This window comes from Pleuronectes platessa, chromosome 23 (genome assembly GCF_947347685.1).
Source record: "Pleuronectes platessa chromosome 23, fPlePla1.1, whole genome shotgun sequence".
Classification (NCBI taxonomy): domain Eukaryota; kingdom Metazoa; phylum Chordata; class Actinopteri; order Pleuronectiformes; family Pleuronectidae; genus Pleuronectes; species Pleuronectes platessa.
In genome coordinates this window covers 15,001,172-15,019,872 of record NC_070648.1, presented here as the reverse complement: position 1 = coordinate 15,019,872, position 18,701 = coordinate 15,001,172, and the positions used below count along the sequence as shown (strand labels likewise).

The 18,701-nt window shown below is 40.2% G+C and overlaps 2 protein-coding genes and 1 long non-coding RNA gene across 3 annotated transcripts; 1 reads left to right on the top strand and 2 right to left on the bottom strand.

Moving 5' to 3' along the window:
* Positions 1-135: 135 nt before the first annotated feature.
* On the bottom strand, positions 136-4,868 carry LOC128430107 (uncharacterized). The gene is made up of 7 exons (XM_053416073.1): positions 4,703-4,868; positions 4,337-4,458; positions 3,687-3,797; positions 2,692-2,745; positions 1,641-1,799; positions 1,288-1,410; positions 136-1,006 (listed from the first exon to the last, which is right to left on the bottom strand). Exons 1-7 carry the CDS (start codon positions 4,707-4,709, stop codon positions 968-970), a joined length of 615 nt encoding a protein of 204 aa, XP_053272048.1. The 5' UTR covers positions 4,710-4,868; the 3' UTR covers positions 136-967.
* LOC128430113 (uncharacterized) lies at positions 4,294-7,246 on the top strand. The gene is made up of 2 exons (XR_008333955.1): positions 4,294-5,007; positions 6,121-7,246. It is a non-coding gene; the product is annotated as an uncharacterized LOC128430113 (long non-coding RNA).
* cd68 (CD68 molecule) lies at positions 6,219-13,534 on the bottom strand. Its single transcript, XM_053416067.1, has 6 exons — positions 13,375-13,534; positions 11,503-11,996; positions 11,116-11,235; positions 9,507-9,576; positions 8,918-9,091; positions 6,219-8,442 (listed from the first exon to the last, which is right to left on the bottom strand). Exons 1-6 carry the CDS (start codon positions 13,421-13,423, stop codon positions 8,303-8,305), a joined length of 1,047 nt encoding a protein of 348 aa, XP_053272042.1. The 5' UTR covers positions 13,424-13,534; the 3' UTR covers positions 6,219-8,302.
* Positions 13,535-18,701: the final 5,167 nt, after the last annotated feature.

Genomic DNA, 18,701 nt, shown 5'->3' with positions numbered 1-18,701 from the left:
TAGTGCACTGTAAATAATAAACAGTAGTTTACCGGATAAAATACCAGCTGTGCTTCAAGGTACACAGTGACAGTCTTTTCACATGCTGAAACCAAATCATTTTTTTCCCAAAGAAAAGCAGCAACTACAAACAACTACGGGTTAACTTTTTTATTGTTCACAGTGGTCAATTGCAGTGACAAAGGAAAGTGTGAAGCGTTAATAGGTAGTGGTTTTATAAAGTTACCAACAAGTATTTTTTAAGCAAAGCGTAATGTGCATGATAAGCATTTCAAATGAAATGTAATTGTCGTCTCCATAAAGTTGAGTTATTAACCTTCTTTAACCTTCAACAGAATATATGGTTATTAATAACATGTTCAGTTACTTGTCCCCATTTCTAATATCATCCAAGGTTTTCACAACATTACGACAACTATAGACTACGACCGGGTTCATATCATACCTGGCATTAACATGCATGTTGAGCAATCCAGTCCCATGTAAGCACAGGTCAGTGATGAATGCACCCCGGACATATTAGGCTCCGACCACACATTCAGAGATGCGGCCACATTCTTTCTGCAGTGTGAATAAGGAATGCTTCGCCATGTGTGAACACAAATACATCCCTAGAGTCTCAGAATGGATGTTAATACCTGGTCTGAACAGGGCCTATGATTAAACCACATGAGAAAATGAATACATACAAAAAACAGATCTAATGGAAAAAGTGGCCTCTGGTTGCTCGGGAGCAGACAGTGAACAAGTGGTTTCAACCGATTTTTTAGCTTTCAACAGCTGTGACTTAAAAAAAAGCAAAACAACGAGCCAAAAGAGGCTAAACAGAGGAGGAACTCCAGCAACACATTTCACATTACACACCATAAATCATGTCGTCCATTGTTAATATAATACATAAAAGTGTTAGTGCAGCTTTGACATAAGCATTAGTGTGTGACTGTGCATCCCTTTTGTACGCGTCTCCTCACTGTTGGACGGCGGGGGCTTGTACAGTGATCACCGTCTGACAGGGACAGGGAACAGAAAGGAGGAGACATTTAAAACAGAATGAGCGACTACTCCAGTAAAATGGTTAAGTTACTGTTAAAACTTCACTTCTTTTAGACTTCTAGTTTTGTGGGCGCCTAATGTAAATCTCTGTACAATTCCAAACCAAGCTGGTTTGGCCCTGATTTCAGGATTTAACAGGTCTTTTCACCAGTCTTTCTCTTTCGTTTGGTATGTTCAGGCGTTATTAGGGAAACCTAGAGCTGCTACAGCATCCTTGGCATGGAGGCAACTCACCATTCTGGGAGCTGGTGCGCAGCAGTTGACCACTTTGCAGCAGTAGGCGGCCAGAGTGACGGAGATGGCCAACAGAGCAGCGTGGATGAGCACAGATTCAGCATAAAAGTGGGAGCGGATATTCTGAAAGTGAGATGACATTTGCAAAGAAAGAAGTCAACGAAGGAGGAAATACCAAGTGTGCTTTCATCTGCTTACAGTCCTGAAAATGGACAGATCTTTCTAAATCTATTGAAAATTGTTTTTTTGTGGTTTCAATGTTATGTGAATGTATTTTTTTTTTCAACAGTAAACTCGATAGACATGTGTAAATCTAACAAATAGTGCTTTAAGTAGTTATATTAATACACCACCTCTATACTATGGCAGATTTCGCCAGTTCGAAGTGTGCTGTTGTCGTAGTAATAGTGCCAGCAGTAGGTGGGTGTGTCTTCCATCTTGATCAGAGAACAGACCACATTGTACAGGGACGCGCCACTCGCCACAATCTGCATCCCCAGACAGGCTCTCAGCTGAAACACACACACAGCAAAATACAGGGACTCGACTTCAAACACAGTTCTCTCCAAAATAACACTTTTTTCCATTTACAGACTAAATGATCGATGGACTTGATGTTTAAATCCTTAGATAAGAATGATAAAGGGAAACAAGTTCAAGCTGCACTAGATAAATTATAACCCTAACAACAGCATTTTAAATTCTTCATGACTGGATTTAAAATAGGGGCAAGAACACACATTCATCCCAGCATCACTTTCATCTGCTGGTTATTGATGATGGTGTAGTTTTGTCCCAGTCTGAGTTTACAGATAGGTCCGCTGTTCACGTGTGTTTAATGTTGAGAGAGAGATAGAGAGAGAGAGAGAGAGAGAGATAGAGAGAGAGAGATGTAAGGAGTGATGACTGAATCAACGCTGTGTGCCACTCTACTATGGAGTAAGATTCTACTAAAACTAGATCTAGTGTGTTTAGGGTCTCCTCCATGTTCTTTTACAAGACACCCAGTCCACAGCATTTAGATCAGTCCAGCACTGGCTCTGTCTTTGAAAAAATCCTGTCACTCTCAACCTGTATGTATATTTGCCTCCTTTCAACCACTGGCTGCCCCAAGGTAAAGAGTCAACAGCCAGCTACATTCAGTCTTTCCCAGCGACTCATCTGACGGAGGAAGGGACAGAGAATCCTGCAGAGGATTTATTGCCCCGGATAAAGTCCTCATCCCATTTCTCAAGGTCATGTCTGAGAACAGCTACATTTTCCTTTTAAGGCAGATCTTCATTTCCCAACACCAAGAATCTGATTTGTTCAATTTGCTTTTCCGAAAAGCAGAAGTTGCCTCGTGACTTCCCCTTCCTGTGCAGAGACTACTACTGGTCACCATGATCCCACCGGCTCACTCACCGTTGGCAGATGGAGGTTCTGTGCTGCGACAGCCACACTCCCGGCTATTAACACCTGTGGAGAGAACAAAACCACACTGTCATGTAGGCAGGGAATCACATTATGAGTCTGGGTTAGGGTTATCAATTTGGGGGTCAAATAAACATAACGACAACTGGTAATTAACTGATTCTTAGTATGAAAAGAAGTAATCAAGCATTATGATGAAAAAAAGGGGGAAATACCCCAAATATGAATATAGAGTTCAAATAATTGGCACATTTTAAATGATTGAGTAAAAACAGATCGATCAAAACAATAACCACACAGTTATGTCTTTCCTTTTTAGATATTTATGTCTTTAACATGTTGTTTTGAATTTTTTAATGCCACATAAAAAGAAAATAACACGGCAAACAAAACCACGAGGAGGACTGAGCTTCAGCGTGGACCTGCTAATACTAAGTTTGAAATAGAAATGCATTATCTATGCTAAAATGTATAATCAGCTGTCCCATCACAGACGGCTAGCCTTCAGGAAAGACGTTTTAATGTGGAGGGCTGTCTGTCCTGCTGCTATCAGCTTGTGTCCGCTATGATATAACGCTCATCTGCATAATGACTTAACCTGATGCATGCTGGATATGTTTCCTGTGGCACTGTAGAGATACTGTCATTAGTTTGTCCTGATTGGTCTTCTCTTGGTCTTTAGTTCAGCAGGTAAAGAAATATGCTTTTCATAGGTCATTTTTTAACCTCTAAATTGTGTTTCTTTGCACCCTCCTGAGAATATGGTGGCCCTTTTAATCTTTCAATTCAATAAAAACGGAATAATCAAAAATCTCTCTAGAAGTGTTTCTCTGGCAACACACCTCAACCCATCAGCCTCATTGCTTCACTAATGTTATTAACTACTTTAACGTGTGAAAAGACCTGAAGATGTTGAAGAAGAAAGTATCTCTGAATCAGTGAAGAGAGTGTGCAGGTCTTGTCTGACATCTGGAAGACGAGCTTACCAGTATAGATGAAATGAAGAAGGGGATGTCAATACCGATGTGACTCAGGCCTTTGGCCAGAAACACGGCCACACAGATGATCTGAAACACACTCAGGCCGATCTGAGTGACCTGAAACCGACACACACACACACAGAGAAGAGTTCAGGGTAAAGTTGCCCGATAAAACACACACACACACACTTACACAACCACACAAGCAGCCCTGTCTCCATAACCTCTGAGGACAAGTCCCCAAAATGTGACTCTGTTAAAAGAATGAAAGCACGTCATTCCCTGTTGCCAGTAGGCGGCGATATGACATTTACTGAATATTGGCATGTGGCTGTCTTTAACATGTGACACTTGGTGAAGATTGGGCCAATCAACCATTCATTTTTAATGGTGAAAGTTGAAACAGAGAAATTCACCATGCTGCACACGGACAAACCGCTGTCACAGTGAGTGATCATCAATGTCTTCATGTTTTTCTGACCTAGTTGATGGTGGATGTGATCAACCTGCTATAGGAGAAGCAATTAAACTATGAAGAGATGTAATTATCAGTAGGTACAACCATAACTAAGAACTATAAATCTCTCTCTCTCTTTGTGTGTGTGTCTGTGTGTGTGTGTGTGTGTGTGTGTGTGTGTGTGTGTGTGTGTCTGTACCCCCAGGGCCTTGGGTTCCGCCTCCAGGTACTTCTGGTTCCTGTGGATGTTCTTCTGGAAGCTGACCTCGACCAGGGGGGTCTGGGCTGGCCCGATGCCGTCCTCCGCCATGGCTGCTTCATCTGAAAAACACATGTCATGTCGTGTGTGTTGTTAGTGAGCAAAACACGGCGAAGGAGAAGAAGAAGAAACAAGGAAGAACATGCACTCGCAGGCGCGTTTGCAGCGGAAGCTTCCGTCTATCAACCCGAGCACAACATCTGGATTTCATCACTCCGGACCAACAACAACTCGGGTCCTCACGCGCCCTTTGCTCACCGTTAGCTGAAAACTGTGCGTATTAATAAAGCGTATTTTTTAGTTTACCTGCCATGGTCGCAGTATCTTCAAGCTCTTCAAGCTAAAAAAAAACGATGTCTTCCCCTTTTTATCCTGGATCTACTGGTCCCAGCCTGAAGTTTTGCAACAGTTTGGACAGTGAGAGTGGTCGAGTCCCGCCCCGCATCTGTCACTGCAACATGACTCTCTGCTGCACACTTCCTCTCAGCCCCGCTGTGAAAGCAGCCCTCTGATTGGCTGACTGCAGGGGATAAGTCGCTTCTAAAAAATCTGCTGCCATTTCACACTGGAGCACAGAGAGCAACACACATTGCTGTTCAACACGGAGCAAGGTGAAGCACGTTAAAGGGATTGTTCACCCAAAAACGGATATCCACTCATCATTATCGATACAAGCCGATGGAGGGGCGGGTATGGAAGCCCATTTCCGCCACTGTGATGACAGAAATATAGAACCTGTTAGACATTATAAAGAGACATTTTCATAACTAAGTCATTATTATGATACACCACCGTTACTGACAATAATCCATCAAGTCCTTGACCTTCCATTATGCTACAAAGTGTTTATTCTTATCAGTGCTGCAAATACCCTTTTCTTTCTGATGTTCTCCTTTACATGTGAAATCTATTTTTTGTTTTTTCCTTACTCTTGATGAGGGTTAAGGACAGAGGATCTCACACCTTGTTAAAGCCCTATGAGACAGTGTGATTTGTGAATATGGGCTTTACAAATAAAATTTGACCGATTGATTGACCGATAGTTATGAGATAGTGAGTCAGTTTCTCATTATAATGACTTACAGGATTTATTTTTTCACAGTGGCGGTAAATGGGCTTCCATAGCTGGGTGAAGAGTCAACAAAACACTTTTGGAGTATCGGGGTGTCTTGTAAAAGAACATGGAGGAGAAGCATCTGTAAACTCAATGCTATCGAAGTTACTGGTGACAGATTCTTCAAAAGTAAAAAAAAACAAACAGTTAAAAACGTAAAATGCCTCCATACTGCTCCTGCGGTGTCTTCCGAGTGTCCGTAAGCCCTGACATTCACCCACCCCTCCATCAGCATGTAGATAATAAGGGAATTCTCTTTATTAGTGTAGAACGGGCCTATTCAACTAGTTTTCTATGGCCCGTTAAACAAGAGAGATACTGATTCATGTCGCTCCTCCACAAACAGTATTTACTTGTCATGTCAGATTCTCTTAATCATGTTTTTTAAAGTGAATATGGTGCAGATTCTGTTTATTTCTCCCATTGGCTCTTTACTCCATTTTTTTCTGGAGGGTCAGCTCAGCCTGAGCATCTTCAGTCAGAGCCTGATCGGGTCAAATTTTACTATATACATCTTGTTTTCTATAAGTTTGTGAATATGGACACAGGGATGTCACCTTTTGCACATCTGTATAAAGCCTTAATCATAGCTTAACTTTTCTTTATGTAGGGACCGGCAGCTGTCTGAACAAAAGGGATGCATGTTCCCAGCTTGGAATCTTGGAATGGGCCCCAAGTCCAAAGCGGAAGATCACACACACACACACACAGAATATATCAAACTTTATTGTCACAGGTAGTTACAAACAGGCAAACAAAGTGCTCACACACTGTTGATAACTTTACATGCAGCAAGGTCCCTCATTTCTCCTCACTTCACCGCATTACCTGATTGGATGAACTCCAGCTGCACTACACTCACTCCTTCTCTCTGGCAAACTACTAAAGAAGCTGTTGGCCAACGCTGACACGGTGATTGGCTAGTGATTGATTCCAGTCAGTCATTTCCCAGCACAACATTTTTATCATAATAAGACAAGTAGGGGGTTTCTTCATTAAAGGGAGGTCTAGCCTACTTATAAGCCCGCTCACACAAATAACATTTTTTTTTTTTTATTTCCCCCTCATCCAGGTTTTGAAATATCAACTTCCACCAGAATTACCTTATTGGATAAAGTGTATTCCCTATAAAACCAGTTTAGTTTGTGCATTACACCAGGACAGTGAAGTGTATCAGAGTGGACTTGATGGGGAAGGAGAGAGGAGATCTTGAGATCTGATGAATGTATGAGCCCATTAAACATTTAATCAGACTGACCTACGCCGTAACATGTCTATGAAGACACAACATCAGGTACATAACATATTAAAAAGACAATGGTTGGAACAGCAATCAGAGCAAATAATGTTGATAAGATAGAAATAATCCCTTACTAACATCCTATTAATTTTCCCTTTGTGCTGATTGATAATGCAACATGAATAATCACCAGTAAGGTTAGAGACTGGTTAACTTCCCTTCTTTTACGATACACAATCCCTGGATAGCAGAATACACAAGATTTGAATCTTTAAAACAACATAGGGATAACAAAACATTTGACACCATGCTAATATAGTGAAGTAAACATTTGTGGAAGAAAAACCGTGGGTCAAATCTGACTATTTCCCTTCATGACACCACGATCACAGCTCTGACCACAAGTGTCAGTCTCCCACCCTATTTTTATGGCATCACCACCAGGGGGAGATAGAGATTTTAAAGCCGGCCATCTTCTAATACAGTCACTGACTTATCTATCATAAAAAAACCTAACCTCAACTGATTATGATGAGATATTTTGGTCAGTTATTACACAAATACACAGGATGTCAGTTTTTAAGGATGTGTATCATCATTTATAGTGTCCCTTTGTCGAAATACTGTGTCAGCGACTTGATGAGAATCATATTCTCTGGTCATTTGTATTGTACATTTGTGCCAAAACAATTGCCGTATAAAAACCGTCTACTGGCATGTTGAGATTAAAAGTTTTGTATGTTGTGCGTCACTGGAATAGAACCAGTTAAAAGCTTTTAATTAATCAAATTAGTATAAAAACTGTGAATTAAAAATCTCAAAGTAGCAAACATATACTGTCCTGCTTTGTTTTCTTGTCACTAGTTTGTTTTTTAATATTACTTTTTGTTATTTGATATAATATAAGCATGTCTGCTTATATTATCAACTAATAACTTGGGGCTTTAGGGGTTTCAATTAATGTTAAAAGATATTACACAGGCTGTGTGTAAGCTGTCAACTCACAGTTCAATCTAAAGTCCAAGGCCAGGTTGTGTGTTGGCAGGAGACTGGTTAATCAGAGCTATCTCTGCTGCTCTGTGGGTCAGACTCTGCTGAAACATCTTGAATTGAATAGATAACAAATCTACACGTTGAAGCAGAATATCAATAAAAAGTGAGACAGAATTTGAAAGACCGACATATAAGTAAATTAGATATTTTAATGCCTTTCTTGAATTGAAGGATTAATCAGCTAATTTAGTGATTTTCTATTTCTTTTTACTTTGGACTTAGATACAACAAGTGTTACTCTGATTAATTAATTTATAACAGCTTTATAAATAAGTCAACGTATTAATTGATTGTATACTGAAGCTCTTTAAGGTGGCTCGCTACAGGGACTTGTACTCTAGATAATTGACAGAACAGTAAAATAGGTAAACAAAGGCATTAAAGGACAGGACAGGTTAGTTTTCAGTGCTTCAGCCCCTGAGAAAGAGCCCCATAGCCTGACTAATTTATAACATGCATCCCCTCTGGGGGACCTCATCTCACTCTGACCCTCCCCACCTCACAGAGACTGGTAGCCATCGGCTCTCTTCCGGCGGCTCAGGATATACGCCACCACCACGATGATAATGAGCACCAGCAATGTCACTCCCACCCCGATGGCAACCCTGTAATCGGGCTGGTCCGCTGGGCAGAAATCAGCTGGAAACAAAAGTACACAACACGTTATTCGTTTTTTCAATCAATGTAATTAATCACCTGCACCATTTGAAAGGTGTCATTTCACCAAGCATATTTTACTACAGTATGTATGTCTGTGACTGCCAATATTTAAAATGAAGCAATAACGTTTTCATTTTCATTCATGTTTGAAAATACATTATTTTTGCCAAACTAAAATCAGGTGTTTTCTCAATGTGTCTTTTGGATAATTACACTAATCATGGAAAAAAACAGACAAAATTAATCAATTTGCTAGAATTATTTTGATTGCAGGACACTACTTGTAGCAGAGTACTTTCATATTGTGGTATTATGTAACATTGTACAAGCAGTACTGATTTTCTTCTTTTAACGGATCTAACAAGCGTTTAATGTAAAGCTACATGTATTAATGAGAAACTCTCAATTAAAAAGAAATTCTACCTTATTGATTATTGTATATAAAAACACTTACTAGCGCCAAACTCATTGGCCTGGGTCAGATTGAAGGCCTGCAGCCGGTCCTCACTGACTTCCAGGTACAGTCCTTTCCCCATGTAAATTGATTCATCCTTGCAGGAGTACGAGTGTCCAATCTTAGAGGAGAAGAGACTCAGTGAGTCGTTCTTGGCCTGGTACCGGTCCAAAGCTGCAACAGTCAAACAAAGCAAAGTCAAGTCAAATTTATTAATACAACACACGTCAAAACAAAGCTCAGGTGCTTCCAGGCAAAATGCCATGATCTATAAAACAAATAATGATGATCAGATATGGACACAAACTTGTTAGACTGCATCGCACTAAAAGTAGGTCGGTTGTTACCACCAACACACTTTCCAGTAACTCTGCAGATCATTTCTACACAAAGCCGAAGAAACACCCAAACAAGGAAGCTGCTCCCTCTTTAATGCTTCTTGTCTCTGCTAAGCTTTGCCAGTCTTCCACAACATCCACCTGTGGCTGAAATGTCAGTGCACATGCAGTGACCCAATACGCAGAGTCGAAAGTTGAATCAGTAAAAGGCAGTAAATCACATGCAGAGACTGATATAAAACACAACTTACCTCCTTTGCTGAAGGGGTAGGAGATGTCGAAAGACAGAGAATTCACATAGGCAGTATTTTTTGCAGTGCTCTGAGGAAATATAAGAGAGTAGGACAGAATTTATGTGAGACATTGGTTTAAATGAAAAAGGGAATTTGGCAGAACAGGTACTACCCCATAGAGTTCTACCCAATTTAGGTGATGATCTGCTTCCCTTAACAGTGCTGCTGATTGTTGACAGTGAAATGACCATGAATTTCGCTGAATATTTTTCAATGATTTCTTACATTTTTAAACTAAAAGTATATATATGCTGAAAGGACAAGCATTAAGAAGCTAACAATGTCCAAAAATGTAAGCTTTCAAGTGGATGTTTTTTAATGCTTTTAAAGCTACTAAGATTCTGGGCTGATCGTGGTGCTGGTGGCGGACCCTGTGTCGCGTTGGCATTGGGCACGGGCGGTGGACCAGGGCCGCGGTGGTGGCTTGTGATGGGTCCTGGTGGGCGGCGGTGGACGGTGACTGAGGACTGGAGTGGCGTCTGGTCTGGATGGTGGATCGTGGTCTAGATGGTTGCTGAGCATGGACTGTGCTTGCAGAGGGACTGCTTGGCATGTCATGTTGGGGTTGTCCTTCGGGATGTCTACCCTCATCAAATGCTGCTAGAGACTTTGATTATTGATGATGTTTTCCTGCACGTGGCATCTATTGCACTTCTGTCCGTCCTGGGAGAGGGATCCCTCACATGTGGCTCTCTCTGAGGTTTCTACATATTTTTACCCTGTTAAAAGGGTTTTTAGTATTTTTTCCTTACTCTTGCTGAGGGTTAAGGACAGAGGATGTCACACCCTGTTAAAGCCCTATGAGATGAATTGTAATTTGTGAATATGGGCTATACAAATAAAATTTGATGATGATGATAATATGTCACCAAAAGATGACAAAGGTATACACATTCATTATTCTAAGGTTTCTCATATAACCACATGAATCTTTTGTATATTTTGTACATTTGATGATCAATCAAGAAAATAACTCACAATAATGGATCATAACGATAATCACAATGTGACACTGAATTAATATTCAGTAAAAATACTTTACAACCCTAACCCATAGTGGACTTACTTTACTTACTGCACTAGCTGGGTTACTGTATGAGATACAAATATTTATTGATATAGTTATACTTGGGTTCTACAGCGAGTTTGACACTGGCACTTTGAAGTAATACTTCGCCAAGTACCTATCACATTCAAACCTGTTAATCTGGACCGTCATGCAGAAAACCGCAAAATGAATCACACAAGTATTGTTCATTGTCACATGTCATGCGTTCTTTAAACATTCCTGTCAACCATAGTTCCCTTTTTTACAGCCGCTTCTGATTCCACTTCCTCCACAAACTTTCAAGTTAAGCTATTTGTTTTGTTATTCGTCAAAAGAACAAATGGATCAATTCTGTTAATGTTGCACTATTTAATTGCTTGAGATCTGTATTTAAATGTCAAATCGTAGTAGATCAAAGATAAGTTAGGCCTTTTGTTGAAACAAGGGCTGACCTCATTGCCTCGCTTATAACAACATTATGATGACGTATTTTTGCCAAATCCTGGAGATCATATATACCTTGTTGAACATGAAGGTGATGTGGCCCTCCTTGAACTCAAGGGTAAGGTTGGCCGTGGTTCCCTTACAAAATCCGGAAGCTTTGGTCTTCTTTGGCTGAACAATGAAGGTTCCATTGACCTGAGAGACAAATAGAGAGAAATCAGTTAGAGGACCACCTTGTTAAGGAAATGTCTTGCGACAAAAAGATGAGACAATAACTCTTCTGGTGTTATTACCCACCAAAAGGAGGAAATCAAAACATGCATCGCTAAAAGCTGAGGCAACGACTCCTAAATGGCATGATAAAACCTTTAAGGATTTTTTTTACTGGAATCTGCCACAACATCGGCTAGACCTTTTGGGACTATGGTTGTTGGCACTGTAGTTGTGACGAATGAAACATACCTTTGCTGTTGCCACTCGGATCTGCAATGACATATGAGCCATCAGGCAAGTCGCATTTTTGTCGGTCTTTAGGCTGTAGTTTCCTGCAGTCACGTTGGTAGAGGGAGTAGGTTCAGGAGGAGGAGGAGGAGGAGCTGTAGTCTTCGGGGTGGTGGTGGTCTTGGCGGTGGTGGTTGTAGTCTTGGCCGTGGTGGTGGTTGTCTTCGGGGTGGTGGTTGTAGTCTTGGCGGTAGTGGTGGTTGTCTTCGGGGTGGTGGTTGTAGTCTTGGCGGTAGTGGTGGTTGTCTTCGGGGTGGTGGTTGTAGTCTTCGGGGTGGTGGTTGTCTTCGGGGTGGTGGTCGTAGTCTTGGCGGTGGTTGTTGTAGTCTTGGCGGTGGTGGTTGTCTTTGGGGTGGTGGTTGTAGTCTTCGGACTAGAGGGTTTTGTAAATTCCTCTGCAGGGATCACAGTCCCAGAAGGATTGGATTGCTGTTCATCTTGAGCCAATGACAGTGCTTAAATCAAAAGGACAGAGAGGAAGAAACAAGGCCCTTTAAATGTAAATATATATATGTATAGCACCTCCCAGCTTAATGATATTCTTGAATTAATAGCTCAATACAATTTAGTTTAATTTGTATATAATCAAATTATCATACATTATCTCAAGGCACTTTCCATAGTAAGGTCAAGGTATTTTTGGAAACTAAAACAGTGGAAAAAAGCATACATCTGGCAGAGTATCGGCTAAAGTGATGTTATGGTAAAGTTATGGTAAGTTTTAGAAAATCATTTTGGAGTTGTTCCACATGACCAACGTTAGTTAGTTTTTGTTTGTTTTTTATCCTTATTTCGGTCTCCACCATCTTATGAAAAACAACACTTGCTTCTTCAGTTGCCAGATGTTCTTCACAAACTGGTCACAGTCCTTGTCTATCTGCTGCTTGGTGCGGGGCAGTTAGCACAGAGTGGGTTCATTGAAGCATTCTTGCATAAAAGTTGATGGGCTGATAAACCAAAGTAATGAGCTAAAACAAGCTGAGAGACTAAATAACAAAGTGGAATGGCAGAGTTTGATGATACAATTGAACCTTTTCATAATTGAGATATATAATCCATTGTTAATATAGCATTAGTCCTTGTAAAGTGCATATCAATGTTTGTTGACAAAAACAGCTAATGTTTGAACTACGAGCAACTCCATCTGTCAAACAGTCAAATAACCAGTCTGACCTAGTTTAACCTGACTGCAGTTCATGTCAATGCCAGTTGATGCTGCCATATCTATGTTAGTACACTCTGCCGCACATTTATGACACTGTTAAGGTTTTTTTCAGTACACACCTTATCTGCAGTTTCATGTCCAATTTGTAAGGTTAACGTTAAGTAAACAGCCAACCACAGTGAGCGCAGATTCAGAATAATAGCACTTGATTATAACATAGGACTTATTTTAGCGTCATTAATTTCACTCAATTGAACGTGAAAAACCCAACTCTGGTGTTAGGATTCAAAGAAAGTTACAGATTCATCCTGTCCTGCCTCTCTATCTCTCTCTCTCTCTCAAAAAAAAAAAAAAAGTAGGCAGACATGTGACTCAGACCTGCAACTCCACCGAAAGAGTGCGGACATGTCTCTTCCCTAAACAATCCAGGAAGTCACATTCAGGTCTCATAAAAATACGTCACACCTCATTTATACAATCAATAGACTATTTGATAACCCCATTGAAACTGGAGCAATTCGAACACGAATGCAGAATTATATCGCTCAGAGGGTCCAAGTTTTTAGGTGAAATAAACGTTTTATTTATTACACATAGCGAAGTACTGGAGCATTTCTTACTTTTGCACAATGCCTGAAGTGAAATGTTGATAAAAAACAATGTCTTACCTGAGAGCGCACAGCAGGCGACAAACACGAAAACAACTGCTCTGTTCATGGTGACAGGTGCTGACTGACGGACTGACGGACGAACCGAAGATTCCTGTTGAACTTGTGACACTGACACTGTGAAGCAACTGAGCTGCACGAGCACGAGTGTCAAGGTTTAAGAGACAGGCACCGAGAACACCACAGGAAACCCTCTTAAAATAAAAGCACGCCTACTAGGCGAAGAAGAAACCCGACGTGCAGGCTACCAGGGGACGTTCATGGTAGAAAGGTTCGCAAATAATATTTTCTGAATTAAAAAGTAATTTAACTATCTCTTCTTTACTACTTGTCATGTTCATGTTATATTAGTGAATAATATTTGAACTTTAATTTTGAGGAATCAATGTGATCATTTGGGATGTGAAATATGTTTGTCTACAAACGATCAATTATTTTTTTAGCGCAATATTAATATTGAATACAAATGTTAATCTAACAATTTAGTAGCACTTAAATGGCACTTACTTTATAGCACTTTGTATTTTTTAAAGACATTGTACTTTCTTGATTCTGGCTGTTCTGGGTTCGTACCCTCATGGTTGAATGCACTTATTGTAAGTCGCTTTGGATAAAAGCGTCAACTAAATGAAATGTAATGTAATTTAATGTATATGCTCAAACATATGATTTGTCTTTAAGATATCTCATGGATCAAATGTGGAAGTTAACTGGTATATGAGGATTAGAATAAGTGATAATAATGTCATATTCTAGTTTTTATGCCATAGTCTGAAATGAGGGGTGTATATTGAGGGTCGCTGTGGACGTCGCTGCAGTGAATATATTTTGAAAGCACTAACCGGAAGTGCTAGTGTTGATTCTTTTGTGATTGCGATTCTTGACTACTTATCATTACTCAGGAAACGAAACCACTTTGGCAAGAGGGAGAGAACGTGTTGACTCTAACTGGAGGGAAGAGGTCACATGTTATTTTCCACGAGAACGAAACGAAATCCGTTCAGTCCAGTGCTACATTTTGTGGTCATTATGACCATGAAACAACTGTCAACCGAACACATATGTGACTGGAAGTGGCTTTAGGCTCGTACAAAGCACTGTGAATAGTAATAACTAAAGGAAATCCAACTTGGACAACTCCAAAGCCCCTGACTTAGCCCACATGAAATACAGCTACATGACTTAAATAATGACACATTTGTTATAACGGCACCACTCAAACACCAAATGCTTGATTCATTAACGTAACCCCAGGATCAGCCTGTGTCCAACTGTTGTTTCAGTTTTGATTCCTTCACTGTTTTACTTTGTGTTGCTTCCATTTTTGTGCATGTAGAAGCTGAAGTTATTCCATTTGAGAACTTTTAGACTGAAGTATCAATTTGAGTGGATCAAAGCTTAAGATGGTAATTATCTGTATATAACACTTTTCTAGTCTTGATGACCCCTCAAAGCACTTTCCATTAAAGTTTTGCCATTTACCCATTCACGCAGTGCATATAGGTGCAGTACTTTCTCTTTCACACATCAGTCGCAAACTGTCAGGGGCAAATGGGGCTCAGTACCTTGCCCAAGGACACTTTTGCCACACAGAATGGGGGAGACTGGGATTGAAACATATACCCTATGGTTAATGGACTGCCCACTACAATTTACAGTGCCTTGCATAAGTATTCACCCCCTTTGGACTTTTCTACATTTTGTCATGGTATAACCACAGATTAAAATTTATTTCATCGTGAGTTTATGTAATGGACCAACACAAAATAGTGCATCATTTGGAAGTGGGGGGAAATATTACATGGATTTTACAATTATTTACAAATAAAAATCTGAAAAGTGTTGAGTGCATATGTATTCACCCCCTTTACTGTGAAACCCCTAACAAAGATCTGGTGCGACCAATTGCATTCACAAGTCACATTTGCAAGTCACATAATTAGTAAATAGGGTCCACCTGTCTGCAATTTAATCTCAGTATAAATACACCTGTTCTGTGACGGACTCAGAGTTTGTTGGAGATCATTACTGAACAAACAGCATCATGAAGACCAAGGAGCTCACCAAACAGGTCAGGGATAAAGTTGTGGAGAAATATGAAGCAGGGTTAGGTTATAAAAAAATATCCAGAGCTTTGAACATCTCTCTGAGCACCATAAAATCCATCATAAGAAAATGGAAAGAATATGGCACAACCGCAAACCTACCAAGAGGAGGCCGTCCACCCAAACTGAAGAGTCGGACAAGGAGAAAATTAATCAGAGAAGCAACCAGGAGGCCCATGGTTACTCTGGAGGAGTTGCAGAGATCCACAGCTGAGGTGGGAGAATCTGTCCACAGGACAACTATTAGTCGTCTACTCCACAAATCTGGCCTTTATGGAAGACTGGCAAGAAGAAAGCCATTGTTGAAAGGGATCCATAAAAAATCCCGTTTGGAGTTTGCCAGAAGCCATGTGGGAGACACAGCAAACATGTGGAAGAAGGTGCTCTGGTCAGATGAGACCAAAATTGAACTTTTTGGCCTCAATGCAAAACGCTATGTGTGGCGAAGACCCAACACTGCCCATCACCCTGAGCACACCATCCCAACAGTGAAACATGGTGGTGGTAGCATCATGCTGTGGGGATGCTTCTCTTCAGCAGGTACAGGGAAACTGGTCAGAATAGAGGGAAAGATGGATGGAGCCAAATACAGGGAAATCCTTGAAGAAAATCTGATGCAGTCTGCAAAAGACTTGAGACTGGGGCGGAGGTTCATCTTCCAGCAGGACAATGACCCTAAACATACAGCCAGAGCTACAAAGGAATGGTTTGGATTAAAGAATGTTAATGTCTTAAAATGGCCCAGTCAAAGCCCAGACCTCAATCCAATAGAGAATCTATGGCAAGACTTGAAGATTGCGGTTCACAGACGGTCTCCATCCAATCTGACTGAGCTTCATCTTTTTTGCCAAGAAGAATGGACAAACCTTTCCATCTCTAGATGTGCAAAGCTGGTAGAGACATACCCCAAAAGACTTGCAGCTGTAATTGCAGCGAAAGGGGGTTCTACCAAGTATTGACACAGGGGGGTGAATACTTATGCACCCAACAGATGTCAACTTTTTTGTTCTCATTATTGTTTGTGTCACAATAAAATTTATTTTGCACCTCCAAAGTACTATGCATGTTTTGTTGATCAAACGGGAAAAAGTTTATTTAAGTCTATTTGAATTCCAGTTAGTAACAGTACATAATGGGAAAAAGTCCAAGGGGGGTGAATACTTATGCAAGGCACTGTAACTATTTGCAGAGGTATTTATGCATGCTATGATTCTTTTTCATTTGTGTTACTGTATTATATTCTGGGGACAGGCTGGCGAAACAACCAGAAGAAATGAGTCTCCAATCAAACAAACATTTTTTTTAAAAAGGCTTTGCCTCTGTAGGGTTTTGGAGAAATGTATTTTATTGAACTCGGACAGTTTAAATGATTTGCTAATTTGCGTCTCGTTGAAAAACTTTTGAATGATTTACCCCCCTCAAATAAGTGACTTTGTCTGGACTCGCTCAGGGATTTCTTTTAGATTCTCAAGGGTATCCAAGACTGGTTATACCATTTTGCCGCACTGCATTTGGGAAATCAACCTTTTCTTAAAAATGGTCATCGAGGAGGAACTTGTGTGGTCAGAGTCAGGAGTGTCCTCGCCTAAACCCTGTGACCCAGTGTATAGCACATGATGTCAGCAGATGTTTTTAGATGTCAGCAGATGTTTTCTTTTCGTAGTCTGTATATTCAAAATATAGGGTAAAACAGGGTTATATCTTAAATTTTGACAGGCCTCAAAGCCTTAATATGCTGATTCATATCATTACTTTCACAGTGGATGAAAGAAAAATTCACATTCATATGGGCCTTTAATCTTGTGGACGCCATGACGAGAGCTGTTGATTCTTTAAAATGTGTGACCTACACCTTGGAAATTACTGGACTGATTTTGGAAGGATGCGGATCCGGGAGCGGCTCCTGGATCTTTTTTCTCACTTTCTGTAACACTGTGTGATTGCATTTAGTTTTTCATCAATTTCACAATTTCCCCACTGGGATAATTCATGGATCTTGATGAATAAAAAACAGGCACATTCTGCAATATGACACATACTGTATGTGTGAAATTTGGTGAAACTTTATTTAATTTAAGGGGTCTGTCGGGCCTTAACTGAGGCGTGCGCTCTACTGTTTCACTTTCTAGTTAAGATTTGTGAAGTGTGGCTGGACTCTCAATTGACAGTGAAGATGCTTCAAACTCATTATTTAGAGTCTAAATCCAGTGGGGGGATTTCTTTGTGATCATAAGCATAGATAAAAGACAACAGAAGTTAGTTTCAGGCAGACAAGCAAAGTAAACTAAAACCAGAGATGTTGGTTCAAGTCTTTCTATGGGTTAACAAGGATTTGCAGCTCAGTGAGACTGGCAGGAGATGAGTTAACAGCAAGCCACTCCCAGCCTACAGCACACACACACGCAGAAAACCCCACACAGGCAGAAAAACCAGGAAGTAAAACAAGAACAAGAAAACCACATTCCTGACAGACTTGGAATCGTTTCACCTATGACAGGCATATTGCATGTTTTGTTCACAAGACCATTATCATCATCAACATAAGATCACCTCAAACTTAAATTAACAATTTTCTCTTCTCAACAAATATATGAGATGCCATAAAACTGTATCTACTTCTACCTAAATATAATAGCCCCTTGCACATTTATTTTATAATTATTTGAATGGCTCAAACATCTCCATGTGTTAATTTTATGCTATTATTCAACATTTCAGTCATTTTTTTCCCGTTTTAATTTAATTTTTAATAACATCCTCTATTTTTGACCTCCTATGAGTAATTGATGATGAATGATGATCTACCTATCTATCTATATATATACAATCTAATTTCCAAACTTTATGTAGCACTTTAATTCTGTGTGTGTGTGTGTGTGTGTGTGTGTGTCTGGTTGGGGGGGGGGGGGGGCATAACTGTTTGTACACAATTTCATAGCAACTCATCTAATATTTAAAGGGGTATTCCACTCTGGACCAACCTTATGAATTTAGATCGAGACACCATTCTAACATGGATGCAAATTTACTTTTAAGTTGTAAAAAAAGTAATTGTCAATTAAATGTCCAAAACACCTTAGAACAAATTAATCTTTCTATCTATCTCTTTATCTATCAGTGTTTTGGACCTCCCCATTGGTTTAATTTCCCGGGAAAACCGTAAGATGATAAGGTGGCTCTCTACCAATCCCGGGGCTGCAAGTCCCCCCTGGCCCCGCCTCC